This window comes from Panthera onca, chromosome C1 (genome assembly GCF_046562875.1).
Source record: "Panthera onca isolate mPanOnc1 chromosome C1, mPanOnc1 haplotype 2, whole genome shotgun sequence".
Lineage (NCBI taxonomy): Eukaryota > Metazoa > Chordata > Mammalia > Carnivora > Felidae > Panthera > Panthera onca.
In genome coordinates, this window is record NC_138346.1 from 187,366,167 (window position 1) to 187,382,093 (window position 15,927).

At 49.9% G+C, this 15,927-nt stretch overlaps 1 protein-coding gene across 3 annotated transcripts in view; it reads right to left on the bottom strand.

Moving 5' to 3' along the window:
* Positions 1-901: 901 nt before the first annotated feature.
* KDM4A (lysine demethylase 4A) overlaps positions 902-15,927 on the bottom strand; it is a 46,396-nt gene continuing 31,370 nt past the window's right edge. For 2 of the 3 annotated variants that reach the window (XM_060621859.3, XM_060621858.3), the window contains exons 13-22: positions 13,910-14,091; positions 12,173-12,377; positions 11,614-11,690; positions 10,870-10,925; positions 9,123-9,231; positions 8,618-8,803; positions 5,273-5,443; positions 2,724-2,843; positions 2,349-2,441; positions 902-2,216 (exon numbers count right to left, since the gene is read on the bottom strand). In XM_060621859.3, coding sequence (XP_060477842.2) covers positions 2,076-2,216; positions 2,349-2,441; positions 2,724-2,843; positions 5,273-5,443; positions 8,618-8,803; positions 9,123-9,231; positions 10,870-10,925; positions 11,614-11,690; positions 12,173-12,377; positions 13,910-14,091 — 1,340 coding nt within the window. In that variant the 3' untranslated portion in view covers positions 902-2,075. Of the gene's footprint in view, positions 2,217-2,348; positions 2,442-2,723; positions 2,844-5,272; positions 5,444-8,617; positions 8,804-9,122; positions 9,232-10,869; positions 10,926-10,952; positions 11,091-11,613; positions 11,691-12,172; positions 12,378-13,909; positions 14,092-15,927 lie in introns of those variants that run through there. The other variant, XM_060621860.2, reaches the window with a different exon arrangement.

Genomic DNA, 15,927 nt, shown 5'->3' on the forward strand with positions numbered 1-15,927 from the left:
ATGAATTCTTGGATGCTGGACAAAAAAAAGTCAACTTCCTTTTCTTGGGCCCAGGAAGGAGTTGGCATAGAAAAGTGTTTTTGAAACCTCCTGTTCCTGCCTTCCCCCACAATCAGACACGAGGTAGCATCCACCTCCTAAGCCCCAGGACACAAAGAAGCATTGAGAGCTACTGAGCTGACCCAAGCCTCTCCGGCACCTGGAAAGGGCCAGGCCATCCAAGGGCCAGCTGGAGCAGCTCTACTGTGCCCACGTCCTGCACCTAGTCACTGGCACCTCCCTGCCCTGCCGCTGCTCTATCCTCATCCACCTGGACCCCAGAAACCCACCAGGCAAAGGGACCGATCTTTCTCCAGGGATGCTTCTCAGCAACTAGACAGCTCAGAGCAGCTTCAAGACCCCACTGGATCCCACTAGGAGCCGAGTCTCTTGCTCTTAAAGCACCTAAAATACACTCCTTCCTTTCAAGCTGGCTCCACAATTTGTACAGGACACAGATGCTTGCATGAACTTAGACTAGCTCCATGAAGATAATAATCAAGCGCTGCAGGAGTGAGAGCTCAAACCCAGTTTGACTGTGGAAGTGGTCTGGTCCTCTATGCCCATCTCTTTCCCATACCTAAGGCAAAGGAAGCAAAACAAAGTGCTCAGAGCCACAGGTGCCTCTGCCCCCCATGTCCCACCTTGCTTGTCCTAACTCAGAGCCACAGGACCGGAGCCCATCGCTTTAGGACAGCTTCCTAGATCCCGCCCAAGTTTTCTTAAAGTGTCCAGCCCTTCTTCAGAGCCTATAACTAGATACACCCCCAGCCTGACCCTGGGCCACTCAGGCTCCTTGGGGCAGACACAGCCAATCCTCTGCTCAACACATTTTATTGCTAAGGACAAGGTGATGCACCAGTTTTCAAAATAATTTGGTTTATAGCGTTCATACGTAACAAAAAACAGGGAAGTATTATAAATCTGATTCTTGTATACACAGGGTATAGGTGTGAAGCCCTCCAATCCCAGGCAAACAAATTCATGAGGAGCAAAACCTGTTTAACCCCTTCAGTGTTGCCCTCCAGTCCCTCCCCCACCCCCAAATCAGCTCCCTCCCACCCCCAGACCAGGGGCATATCTAAACCTGCCCCTGGTCTCCAGTGGCCCCAGTTCATCTTAACCCTCCCAGCCCCTGCATGATTGCAAATTTTCTGTTGACAAAATCACCCACCAGGCTCTGCCTGCTTCCATCATTAAGATCCCCCCTTCAGGGTGTTCCCCACCCACACCCTCTAATACTGTGCCACAGGGGCTCTGTGCCTAGAATGATATGGGCACAAACCCACACTGCCCCTATCTGCTCCTTCAAGACAGGACAAAGAGGTGGCATTAACTCCTTAACATCTCAATACTGCAGCTTTGCCAGCACTTCCTTGAGGCAGTTCCAGGGACATAGATGCCACACTCATCTCCAGCCAACCCCCAGGAGCCTTTACTCCACTCAGCTGAGGGCAGAATTTCACATTTTGTTTGCCCTGGACAGGCAAGGAAGAAAGTAAAGGCCAGGGGCTGGCAGAAGCTGGTCCAAACCAAACATACATGTGCGCACACGTACACACACGCGCGCGCACGCGCATACACACACACACACACATATATACGCGCGCACACATAAATACAAAAGGGGAGAGGGAGTAAGCACCAGCACCTCTGCCTAGTTGGTGCAGGTGATTGTTAGGAAGCTAAGTCCTAGGCCAGGAACAGGGCAACCAGCCTGGCCAGCACAGTCAACCCCACTGGAGACTGGGGCCAGTGCAGCCACAGCATTTCAGTGCTCAGCCCTTCAGCTGGGTGATAGGCGGCTGCTGCCACATGTCCAAGAAAGGCTTGTCCTTTCACTACAGCGGAATGCGAGGGCGGGGGGGAGGGGTGGCGGGTAGGGGCGTGAGAAGACGATGGGGTCGGTTATTCCATTCCTTTTCATTTTACAACTTCACTTTCAGAGACTTCAGAGTTCCAAGTGTCTGCTGTGCTGTGGAACCCCCGAGTGCTCTCGCCTTGATGGCTGGGCACCTCTCGGCCCCTGGAAGCACCTACTCCATGATGGCTCGGTATAGTGCAGGCTCGATGTAATCTTCCCGATATCTTGAGTTGATCACTCGTTGCCGTTTCTTTTCCTGTTTAACCTCTTTCTCCGTGAAAATCTCATTGAAGCGCATGTCTGAGGCTACTGACTATAGAAGAATAAGCAAGCCAGATGAGCACTTTGTGGCCAACCACCCAGAAGGGAAAAACAAAATGACACACCCTTGCCTCATTCCCTCTCTCCCAGACCTGGAACAAGGGCACACAGAAAACACACTCACCAGTCTAGACTTGACTCTCTTGGGAAGCTCTTCATCCAGCGTGTACACATCATCTCTCTTAACCACAAGCTGTGAGCCGTCCTCGAACTCCACCTACCAAGCAAACAGAGGCCTTTGGCTAAGACATCCCTGACTCTCTCCCTGGTCCCCAAAGCACAATGGCAACTTTCTGCTGTCACAGGAAGGATCCAGAACACTGAAGTAAGGACTGCCAAATTCGAAGCCACCCCCGGCAAACTGAACACAGGGCAGCCCCTAGCTCTGAAAAGGTTGTTAGTGACCCCTGAGCTCTTCCAAGAGCAAAGGCTTGCCTCTAAGAGGAAGCACTGAATTAATCAAGAACTCCCCCAGAGCCCAACAAAAACTTTTGGCTACCTGGTACATCTGGATAGGATGGGATGCCACAAATTTGGCTCCGTAGACTTGGCCATCTGTCCATCTGACTTGGACCACTTCTCCCTCAGCAGGAGGACCCAACTGGAGGCAGTCCTGGCTCTGAGGGGACAGTAAGGGAGAAGGATGAGAGGAAGGCCCCTTGAGCACAGGGGTGACCACCACCTACTTAGGGAAGAATGAACCAGGGCAGATTCCTGCCCAGACACCCAAGCAAGGCAGGCTCTCTCCGAGCTAGAAGACACAATGGTTAAAGACCTACCTGCCTGCTAAGTCATAAGCTGGCCCCAGATCTCTGCCCTTGCTGCTTCCAGGGGACAGAAAAGAAGAGCCAGAATAAACTTCGAGTGAACTTCATAAACACAGTGCCAAGATCAAGAATCCTCCTTGTGTTCCTTCAACTGTCCCTCTAAAGAACAGGGGACAGAGCTCTACCCCGAAGAAATACTAGAACAAGAATTTCAGAGTACTATGAAAACATTAGCCTCATTCACTGTGCTGACCTTGGCAGTGATGGTATAAAATCTGTAACAGGCAAAACTGCTCACATCTTAACACAGGGCAGGGGCTCCAAGCATTATTAGTTGTTACTACATCCTGTATCACTGCGTGCTCATAATTTAGGGTAAAAAGAAAAAAGAAAAATGCCCAGTCTCACATGACAATATCTCTCAACAAAGCAGAAAAATGTATTAATTCTGTCAAACCCCAGTTCTTGAGAACACGTGTGAGTACTCAAAAGGGCGCTTTGCTGCATGCTGAGGTAGGATGGTTATCTTGAGGAAAAGCACTGTGTAACTTAATTGTTGTGTAGCTGCTTTGTTCATGGAGCACCAGCTTTATTTGAAAAAATGCCTGACATAAACAAACTATGGTTACTCAGACATGGGTACTGGCAGACATCTTGGAAATGAATGAACAAGCCTGTCACTTTACGGAAAATATCAGACCGTACTGCCAAGGATAAAACTTAAGCTTTTGGAAAAATTAGAACTTCAGAAATGTAGTAATCACCAAAATCAGCTTGAAGCTTTGCCAAATTTAAAGATAATTTCTAAGAATGGTGACACTAATAAATGTGTTTTTTGAGACTGTATAATAAAATTTAACATTTGGAAGATCTGCGTAGCCCAACGTATGAGTATTTTCTAAATAACCAATGTATGAGGTTGCAAAATTTGGCAGAGGTGAAGAACTAGTCTCAGTGCAAGACAGACCAGTGGATTTTAATGTAACAGAGTGTACAAAGCTCATTGACCTGCTTTCAGATTCCACCCTGCAACTAACTTTTAAGAAACTATTACTCGTTGAGTTTTGGTGTAGTATTAAATAATCACAATGGTATGAAAGGCTATTAAAAGACTCCTCCTCTTTCCAATTAGCACACAACTGTGTGAGGTTGAATTTTCTTCATAGACCTTAACGAAAACAATATATCAAAACTGACTGAATGAACACATGACATAGAGATTTGCAGGAAAATGGCATTCTTCCCACGAATATTTTGTTTTAAAATAGTTATTTTTCATTTTTAAAAACCCAGACTATTTCAAATCAATTAATCTCTATTTTAATTTCTAACAGAGTAAACATTGATAAACATAACCCACAAAAAAGCTCTCTGGGGTCCTCAGTAACTTTTAGAAAAGAGAGTGCTGAGGTCATTGATCTGTAAGTCAGAGATAACACCACCTGCTTCTCAGAACTGGTATGAGAAGTGAGAGACACACCTGATCTGAAGCACTTAGCACAGGGCCTTGTGTACTAGAAAAGCTAGTAAATTATAGCTATTCCACTGCCACAAATACTGTTAATATGATCTTTACCATGACTTAAGTCTACCTTGTAAGTAATGAATGTGCTTCTAGCAACTAAGCTGCTAATGAAGTATAAAAGTGGGAAATACCTGGTTTGTCAAAGGAAGAAGTGGCTTCTTCCCACTGCCGTGGTGCTTAATCTCACAAGTGAAAAGGCTGTGCGGGTGAGGGAAATTCGAACTAAGTCCTGAATACTGAGCCAGGAAACCTAGAAGTGGGTCCAGGCAGAGCCTCCAGTGTGTCAGGTGTCAATAACATAAGCAGGCCAGGGAGGTCTCCAAGCAGTTTCTGCTTAGCCCCTTCAACTGTAAAGGACCACACATCTACTAAGGGGGCATGACGGGAAAGAGAGTTGGATTAATTCTTCCAATATCACACAGCTACTAGGCAATGGAGCTAGTATTGGCACACTGGTTGGTTTCCAATGCCGGGCTCTTCCACTGCATAAGAACACCTTCAAGTGTAGTTTAGACTGAAATATAAGCATGTTTCACGGTGTTGCAGAAAACACAGATTCCAAGAAGCTTCCAGAGAGGAAGCAGGGCAGCCTAGCAGCACACAATTTTCTTTGCAAGGAAAGACCAGCACAAATGGTTCTTTCTGTTCAGGGAACTAATGGGCCTGAGGACCTGGCTAGAAATGGCGGGCTGGCCCACAGCCAGACCTAAAAACGCCCCCATCCCACCTGCCCAGGAAGCTCCTTGCAGACATTACCACTATGTCCTCAGGATAGAGATTGTCACTGAAGGAGCCATCGTCAAAGTTGACTTCATAGAAGGTCTCGGTGGTGAGCCTGACCACCTCACACTGGTAGAAGCGCCCGTTCTTGTGCTTGCTAATGACCTTCTGGCCTGCGGTGATGCTCTGCAAGGCCCCCTTGGCACGCTGGAAAAAACAGAGGCTTGGGTTACTCCCACATGGAGTTGCCAGGACTGGAAAATGGGGACCAAGATCAACTGGTTGTCCTTCACCAGGGAGAAAGAATGGGACTGGAAAAATAAAAAGGAGAAGGGGATGGGAGCTGAACCAGGTCTTTTCCATATATCCACACCTCAGCAGGGACACTACCAGAAACCAGTGTCCTATTTTCCTCCATAAATGTAGCACCTCCCTAGTTCCCGTTCCACAACTGGTCCTTACACGATACTGTCTCCCAAAATACTCTTGTGTTAACTTCCCTACTGTTGCCGGGAACTGACCAAATAGCATCTACTAATGCACACAGCTTAGATAGACATCCAGGGAGACACTCAACAGGAGATCTGAGCCCAGGGCCCCAGACAATGCTCTACGTAGATCTCAGCACTAGTTCCCTGGACATCTGCAGATGCATGTGACAAGGGGCTCCCATTACAAGGGCCATGCCAACCCTCACATCACCCCATCATTCTGAATTTGCCCTTGATGCAAATGGCATCAGAGAGCATCTGGTAACACTGTATCCAACCACTCCCCGCCAAGTTCCCCAAGCACTGCGCTCCAGCCATGCTGGCCTCCTTGCTGTTCCCGGAGCACGTGTGCCAAACACGTTCCCTCCTCAGAGCCATTGCCCTGCTGTTCCCTCTACCTGAAATGCTATTCCCCAGCCCTCTGCACACTGGCCCCTCACAACCAAATGTCAACCTACTGATGCTGTTCCTTATTATACCTCTTCCATTCCCCTTATCCTGCTACATTTTTATCCACCACCCTTCTCCCATCTGAGATACTCTACTAATGCATTTCTGTATGTCTTTCAACTACATGCAGCAAGAGGACAGGCACTGTTTTGTCTTGTTCACTTATATTTCCAGCACCTAAAGTTGGGACTGACATGTAATAGATGCTCAATAGATATTTAAAGAATGATTAGCGAGGACACATGGGGGGCTCAGTTGGTTAAGTAAGCATCTAACTCTTGGTTTCGGCCCAGGTCATGATCTCACGGTTCATGAGTTCAAGCCCCATGTCAGGCTCTGTGCTGACAGTGTGGAGCCTGCTTGGGATTGTCTCCTTCTCTCTCTCTCTCTTTCTCTCTCTCTCTCTCTGGGCCTCCCCTGCTCACTCACTCTCTCTCAAAATAAACTTTAAAAAATTAAAAAACTACAGAATGATTAGTGAAAATAATACTACATAGTACCCCATTTTCTCAAAGCATCAGCAGTCTATGGGTGCCAATTTAAGGATGTGCAATGTTAATGACAGTCCCCAAATCGCCATCCTGGCTCCATAACAAAACTCCTGCTTCCCTGAGCCCTCTGGGCTCAGCACTACCTCACCCACCACCCCTCCAGAGTTTCTTCCTCACAATGACTATCTTCCCCCTTCCTGAGCTCCTAACCCACCTGACCACCTCTCATGCCCAGTGTAACATCTCTATGGAAAAGGAGAAGCCAGTTGGCCAACAAGGCCTTTTCCATGACCCCAGATTGTAGTGACACGTTTGCTCCTCCAGACTGGTACTCCACTGTGCCCTTCACTACCATGTTTCCTGCACTGTTGACAAATCTTCATCACGGTCTCTTCTAGTAGCCTCTAACTTCCCCAACTACAGTCTGGTTTCTGACCAGAAGACCCCCCGACAACTCCTCAGTATGGGGCACCAACAAGCATTATACCAGACCTGCCTGCCCCAGAGCACACAGCTTCCTGATCCCCTCCACTGGCTTCTGTCTGCCCTTTCTCAGCTGCTTTCACTGGCTCGTCCTCTGCCATCTGCTCCTTACATTAGGAATCTCCAGAGTCCAGTTTCTAATGGCAACTGGAGTGAACTACCCTATTAAATGCTGAGAAGATCCAAATCTTCACCCTCATCGTTACAGCAGCTGTTTCCTGGTAGCTCCATCAGAATGCTCCAGCAATGACCTCAAGGTCATCCTCTTTTTCACTTCTCTCCCTTTCCCCTGGAAACCTGCCCTGCTCTGAATCAGTTCTGGTCACAGTTAATAGCATCACATATTCATCCTCTCCATCTTCCAGGAGAGCCACCTGAGCCATCTTAACTTCACATTCCTTCACCCCTTCCCCACTAATCTCTCCAGGATGGTCAACAAACCCTGTCGATCCCACCCATCGTAGGATCCCACGTAAGATGTGACCCCAGAGCTCTGGCTACGTGTTCCCACTCCAGACCTCACTTCGCTCCCAGCCCAACCAGTCTCCCTGCCTCAAATTCTTATTCTTTGAGCCCTGAATCCACCACCAGAATTAAGTGTTTCAAAATATGGTTCAAAATCCAAATTTTTGAGAAGTTCTCCTCATTTAGTGGAAGAGGGATCAAACTCCTAAGTAGGGCAGTCCAGGGCCTTCAGTGTCGGCTGCCATTTGTCTTTTATCACCCCTGCCATATTCCCAGAACATCTTCCATGTTCATTCTCCTGAGACTTGTTTGTTCAGCTTTTTTTTTTAATTTAGCTTGAGAGAAAGAGTTTGTGTGTGCGAATGGGGGAGGGGCAGAGAGACAGGGAAAGAGAATCCCAAGCAGGCTCTGTGCTGTCAGCTTGGGAGCCCAATGCAGGGCTCGATCTCATGAACTAGGAGACCATGACTTGGGGCTGAAATCAAGAGTTGGACACTTAAGCAACTGAGCCAACTGAGTCACCCAGGTGCCCCTCGTTCTACTTCTGAAGGCTTGAACACCCTCCCTCTCATAATTCCTACTTACTGTTTAAGTCCCACTTCAATATTTATTTATTTTTGACAGACAGACAGACAGACAGACAGAATGCAAGCTGTTCCGAGCTCTCTCCGTCAGTTTGCAATATCTGCATAGCTTCTGCTCTGCCCCAGACACGGTGGTAGGTGACAGGGACACTCATATTAATAACAGGACCCCTCAAGGAGAGGCAAACAGGTAAACATAATCACAAGGAATCAACCACAAGCAGTTTGGTGCCGGTGGATTAGGAAGCACAAGGCAGGCAGCAGAGATGGACAGGGGCCACCTCCGAATCCCTACTTATTAGCACTCTCCATAAAGGGTAAAGCTGGAGAAAATACGTGCTGACATAGGCAGAGAAAATGATCCCAGAAACAGTCAATTCTAGAAACAGAGGATTCTAGAACGGCACCTTCCCTCACCTCCAAATTCGGAATCTTGTGCCGAAAGCAGGTAATGAAGACGACGAAAGGCCAGTCGTCCGGCTGCATCATCACTCCGGCAGCCTGGGCGCAGCTCACGTGGAAGGCAGTTGGACAGCGGCCATGGGAGCACTGCACACAGCAGCCGGCGGCTCTTTTCCTCCGCTTCTTACAGAAGACACATTTCTAGGACACAGGGGAAGCAAGCCAGTGATTCCAGGAACTAACGGTGTGGTGTCCTCCACTGCTCCCCTGCCTAAACGCACAGAGTCCAACGGGCAAAAGCCAACCTTCTTCCCCAAACAAGAGGGTACACACACCTCTTTTAACCTCTTATCTGAGGACACGTGTCCTCTTTTAATATTCAGTGGCTCATAAGCCCTGACCTAACCCAAGGGTAACAGATGACCACTGGGCCACATGGGGCACGTTATGTTCTCCTCCACTCAGAGACTTAGAATAGGACAAAGATGCAGTGTCTCCAAGCTCATCTCCTCTTCCTTACCAGTTTGAAGCGGGGCAGGGGTATTTTGCTCACGTCCACTGGACTTCTTTCGGCAATGTTGACAAACCTTGCTTCCAAAATTGCCACAGCACACGAGACGTGGACCCACCTGCCAAAAGGCAAAGTGTACCTCAGTCACCTCTGGCTCCAAGGCCCTGTGGCCTCCTCATCAAATGTAACGATTCAAGAGTGGGTGGGCCTGCTGATCGTGCTTCCTCCTTCCTCCCCAGTCCAACACGGCCACTTACTTCCACCTACCTGCAAGGTCCCAGGACCCAGCAAGGAAGGAAACAGAGGTGTCTCCATACCAAGTATGAAAATGGGCCCCCACCACACCGCCCTGGGTTAGCACAGGGTTGCACTTCGTACACCGCTAACTCATTCACAATCTGTTGCAAAATAAGTGGAACCAGAACTAATGGAGTGGGGTAGGTTTCAGGGAGAAGGAACAAATCAGAGAGTCCTATACAGACCTCTTTTACCGCAGGAGCTGGGTGCTTCCTCAGATGTCTCCATCTGTGCCCCGTCTGCCCGTAGCCAGAGCTCTACCTTCTAGGCCTCCTCCCAACCTTTCCCTTGGGCTGAGATGACCTCTGCCTCTGCTCCCTCCATCCACTGCACACTCATTTGTTAAGGTCCGGCCCAAGCCCCACTTGCTCTGACAGGTCTACTCAGTGGATATCCTCAGAAAATTAAAGTTTCCGGGCATTTTGAGAAACTGACACGCACCACGAAGAGAACAATTAAGATGCTGAAAGTTCTTAATGTGAGGCCAGGTGAAAACCTACGACAGACAGCGCGGGGCCCACACGGAAGCCGTCTGCGGTGCTGGCGGGGCCCCTATGCAAGTGGGAACAGATCTGTCTGGCGTGGCCCCACAGGGCAGAACTGGCATTGTGCGGTTACGGTGGGAGGCTCAAGCAGAGCCCTTTCCACTGCAAGTAAGGAAGAACTTTTAACAGCGCTCTCTCCCAACTGTGAGGGACACGATCACCTCAAGTCGTGGCAGCAAGTACCTTTAAAGGTTGGAAGCAGCAATCAGAAGAGCGGTCTATGTGGAACAGCATGAAGGGGGTTCTCGTGCTGCAGGAGGCTCCGATCCCCACAGGACCTTAGCCGGAGGCAGGATATTCACCACTGGCTGCCTGCTGTTATCTCCTAGACAGCCAGGTTTTCCAGGGCAAAAACCTCATTCACCTCACATTTCTACCTCAGAACAAGTAAGCAAAGACCAGGTACAAAAAGCAACCTGACGGCTGCTATGCCCATACTTCTGTAGACTTGACTCCACAGCAGGTGGGTGAGGCTGAGCTCTCCAAGTCCCACTCTCCTCCCCAAGGACACACACGCTCAGTCAGACGCCAGGTCTGAGCCAGAGGGCGCATGCTCACGAGCCCACGGCCACGGCCACCTCTGCACCAGCCCGGCTGCAACAAGGTTAACAGTCCTTTCAACAGGCCCTGAGCCTCTGCATCACCTGTACAGGATCTCCACACCCTTGAGAGTCTGTCTTAGCTCCCCTGCAAGGAAGACATCACTGATACCCCTGCCTCGGAGGGGAAGGTGGAGTTGGAAAGGTGTAGGGCTGCTTGGCTCCCCTTGGCATCTCATTTTTAAAATTAGTCTTGGAGATGCTATTGCACCTCCAACAACATGCTTCCCAAACCCTCATCAGCCACTCTGATGAACAGCCACTGCCGTCTCGGTGCCTCTGCACGCTGCTCCAGAACACTGCTCAGAAACTCACCTGTCATCATTGGCTCTCTGGAGGGCTCCCCCTCGTAATGAGCACAAACAGCAGTCCTGCCAAGAAGGGAGGGGGAGGAAGGAAGGGTGGTTACCACCAAGTCATTAACATCCAATCTGCTCTCTCCTTGGCCTCCTTTGGATAACTGGAGCCTCCACATAAGAAAGTGGCTTATCGGCAGGTGGGGCCTCGCCTACGCAGCCCATGTAAGCAGGACTCCCCTACAGGAAGACAGGGAGACCACCCGGGGCTAAAGTACACCAAGTATTCCACTTGACTTAACATAATCCTCTTTGCTGTTACTGTTTGTTATCAACTGTAACCAATGATACTCTGCTCAAACTGGAAGCGTTACAGGACTCTGCCTTGTATGTGGGGTACTGCTAGGTTCCGGGGCAGGGAGTGATGAAGACAAAGCTACAAAATGAACCACCTGAACCCCATTCTGATGGCCAAACCCAATGCATTCTTTAAAGGGGGTTATAGCTTGTCCACAGGAGGGCCTCTGCTTAGTCTGGACACAATGTAGCAAACACAGCTTCCAGACTCCATTCATGCCCTGCCACAGCTGGGCAGCAACCACACTGTCTGGGGAGATTTATTCTGACAGTACGCACTCTCTAACATCACTGTGTACCAGGCTCTGTACAGACTGCTGGGGACAGAAAGTCCACACGAAAAAGCCTGGCCCTGAGCAAATCCCGAGTCTCAGGGGGAAGACAGCAACACTGTGGACACACTCACCTCCTCCAGGGCATTGGCGGAACACCGAGAACACATCCAGTCTTCAGAAGCCTTTGCAGGGGGTACTCCATAGCAACCTAACAAGGACACCAAGATGAGCAAATTAAACCCAGAGGCCAGAGTCAGAATGCAGACCTGTGACTCTTTTTCACATACCATGAGTCTGAAGGCTGCGACCAAGTCTTACGGGAAAACCCCTGAATTCTAGAGTCAGGGTCCCCCAGGATTCACCCATACACTATGGCCCAAGGTCTCGAAAAGTCAGAGCCTGTAGGTCCACTGGTACAAACACCTAGGGAGCAGCAGGGACTACTAATCCCCTCCTGGCATCTACAGCCCAGAGAACAGCACAAGGTTGACCGTACAAGGACGCACCCAAAGTCAGTGAAACTCCCAACTCCATCAGCAGCAAACTCCCCAAGAACACGAGAGCAATCTTTGCACTCGGGACCTGGGGGTGCCACTGGGAGGCTGGAGGGAGGCCAACACGGGGTGAGACTTGCAGTGAGAAGGCTCAGGCCCTCTGGGTCAAGACGCAGACAAAAGCGGAGGCACTCACTGGCATGGACCCGGACACTGCACTTCTTGCAGGAAACTAGAAGGCTGGTGCCGTCCTCCTCAAGGTAAGGGGTAGAAAGGTTGATGTCTGTGCTGCAGCCAGTCGAGGTGAAACACATTTCAGGAATCAATGGCTTGGTCCTCTGCTTCTGGGGGGCTAAATCTGGAGCGTTTCCACAGCTCTGACTAAGGCCTCCAAACTCCACCTAAGGAGAGACAGCAGTGCAGAGTTCCCAGAATCCCGTGAACATGCGCCTGTGTCTCCACTTCCACCTGCTCTGTCAGCAGAAAGCCGCCTCTCTTCCTGGTAGGACTCTGTGGCTAAGGCTCTCGGGTGCACAGCCATTATCCCAGAGCTGCTAATTGAAGTTACCTCTAATGACTCCAATTCAATTTCTCACAGAGGCATCAAACAAAGGACCCTGGGGACAACTAAGGAAAGGGAGCAAGGTAAGAGGCAACTGGGATTTCAATCTTCCCAAACCAAGTGGTAATAAAATGCACTGAGACGTTAGCGAGGCTGCTCTTGTGGGCTCCCTTATGCGCTGCACTGCATGGTGGCCCGTACCCAGGGAGAGGACCCAGAGCAGGTGCTCCTAATGGACCAGCACGGAATCCCTCCTGGGCCCCATGGCAGCACGTGACCTGAGCAGCAGCACTGCCACACGGCTGGAGCCCCACCTGTGATTCCTGGCTCGGGTCCCTCCAGAAAGAATGCCCAGAAAGAACATCCACATACTTTCCTTGGCAAACACCCTGACTGCAAATATTTGCTGGCTCTGTCTATGGATGGCACCATCACCACCATTTCAAGGACAGGGCCCAAAACATGTCACCCCTAAGCATGTGCCCCTCCTGAAACCCTGGGGCCCTCTCAGTGGACCTGCTGACAGTGCACCCAGTCCGTTCACTTGTCTCGCAGGCCAAGGGTACACACACTTCAGTTTTGCTTTTTCGTCAGTGGAAAGAAGTACTGAGCTGCTAATCCAAAGTATGTTGGCCTGAGGTTCCATTCTCTGGCAAGCGTGAATCTGTGGCTGTGCCAGCTCAGTGTAGCCATGCCACCTTAACCAACAGAGGACTGGTTATCCACATGCCGCCCTGTGCAGGTCCCAGGTGAACCTCAGCTGCTCACCCGGCACGTGCCCCTGTAGATGCATTCCCGACCTTCCCAAGCTGAACCCGAAGGCTACCATCAAGTGCCCCAGGACGGGGAGGGGCACAGACAAGCTCAGCTCCAGTGCTTCCCCCTCCACTTCCTCCCGCAGTCCCTCCCCTAGTTCCTTCTGGGTACTGCCAGTACCCACGGTGGCAATGAGAAAGGAAGACACAACACTGGAGAATCTGGCAGACTGTCCTGAAGAAAGGCACAGTGCTCCAGACTGGCCAGGAGGAAAAACCACCCGGAAGGAATCATCACTGCCTAGAATAATTACAAAAGAGCAAGATTCCTCTGCAAACAATGCGAGTGCCACAGGGTGCAGGGAAACCCACCAAGTCAAGGCTAAGCCACACTCCAGCTCTTCTGCAAACCATTGTCAAGTGAAAAGCCCCATTGCTAGATTATCTGCCTGGCCAGAGTAGCCTGGCCAGCACTCAGATCACTCAGATGGGGCACTGAACACCAGAAGAACGCACCTTTCCCAAGATGACCAGTGACAAGCTATGTACCCACAACTAAACCCCACCTCCCTCTGGACTGCAGGTCCCAGGTAAACAAAGGACGAAGTGGACTTACCTGATGGTAAGTCTGAAAGATCATACAGACAGCGCAGTGAGGGGCCTGCTGGGCCATGGTCTCATTGAATTCCTTCTCGGCCTCAAAGTTCGGGGGTCGGTTCTGCCATAGTTGGCTCAGGGGCTTAGCCCAGGCCTCTGTCTCCTCAGCCTCCTCCTCGGGGGTTGGCTGTTCAGAGGACTCTAAAGCAGGAAGCAGAACATGAGTCGGTACCAGTGCCACACATCTGTAGCTCTGCCTAGAAAGCAGATGAGCTCAGCCCAGACTTTTGGTCTCAGGTTTGGCCTAAAGCCAAGATCCTACAGATCATAAAGGCAAAGGGCAGAAGCGATTTCCAATAGACTCCTTCAGTACTTGGATGAAACTGCACAGTCCTGTCCGTAGCCCCCTCTCTGGCAGGAATTCAGACTTCTTGCCAGGAAGAAGTCCCTCTTCTTGCCCCAGGAGTTCAGCCCACTCTCCTCTCCCCTAAAAACTGCCAGCATTCAACCCTTGGGCAGCACAGTACAACGGGGTCTTGCCAGAAACCATGTTGCTTGCTGCCTCCAATACGTCAGCATATTGAGTCCTTATTTAAGAGTTTTCTCTTTAGTTACACTGAAGGGAAACAAGGGGAAAAACACACACACACACACACACACACACACACACACACACACACACACAAGGAAATAGCAAGCTTAATAATTTTTACATCATGTGCCTTAGTCAGAACTTTCTAGCTCCCTCTGGAAAGGCCAGTGGGATATCTGCCTTTCTGAACAGGGATCCGCAACCATCCTGGCTCTGTCTCAGAGGAAGGCAGAGTGTGTCCAAGACAAACCCTCTTTCCCAGCCAAAGGATGGAACACCTTGAGTCTAGACCAAGGCCTAGCAAACAACGGCCTGCAGGCCAAATGCAATCCACTTGGGGAGCTTTTAAAAATGTAAAAACAAAAAAAAATTTTTTTACATTTTTTTTTTAACTTTATTTATTTTGAGAGAGACAGAACAAGCAGGGGAGGGGCAGAGAGAGGGGGACAGAGGATTTGAAGCAGAGGTGCTGACAGCAGAGAGCCCCGTGTAAGACTTGAACTCACGCACCTCGAGATCGTGACCCAAGACAAAGTCGGACGCTTAACCAACTGAGCCACCTGGGTGGCCCTGTTTTTACATTTTTATAGGACTCAGAGAAAGACAGTGGGATATGTGACAGAAGGTGTAGCACCTCTGCAGACCTCTGGTCTAGATGACAAATTTCTATCTATTCGTTACTCCAAACAGCAAAGCATAGGATTCATCCGGCCTCAGCACTGCTGAGGAAGGAAAATCCCCTCTGGCTGCCATCTTCCTGGAAGAAAGGGACACACTGCTGAATGGAAACAAAAACCTACACTCGCAAAACAAGATGGAGGCAACAAAGGTGCACACTTTCCAGGTCCCCCCTCAATCGGAAGGGCACAGGCCAATCGATCCCCATGGAAACAGGGTCAAGGAGGTAGCAAAACACATTAACTCGAGGATTATGGGTGAATGAAGGCAATCCTTGATTGAAGAAGCAACACATATCAAAATAAATAAATCCAGAGCTTTTCTCCAAATCCTCCCCCAAGTGACGGAAATATAAGAAGTTATATCTGGGATGTTCTTCTTTGACAACTGAGTCCCCAAAGCAGTCCATGTATGGATTTGGAGCACCTGACAGAGCAGCTCCACGCCAGCTCCACCACATTAGGCACCCCACGCCTGGCATCTAGCTATGTGTGACCGTCAGGAGGCCCCAGCTACAACCCCTCAAATGGTCTTGCTTTGACCAAGACAGAACTGTTTTGAGGAAGCCCTAGAGACTCAGGCAGAGCAGCCCATGCAACACTCCACGACATGCTTATTTATTTGTTCATTTCCGGCAACTGCAGCTCAGTGCAGATAAACAGTTACCTACTCTGCCTTCATAGTCCTGTTTAACCGAATGAGACCTGGCAGCTGCCTCATGTGGGACCTGAGTGAAGCGTACCGTAACGTAGGGAGGCCACTGCAGA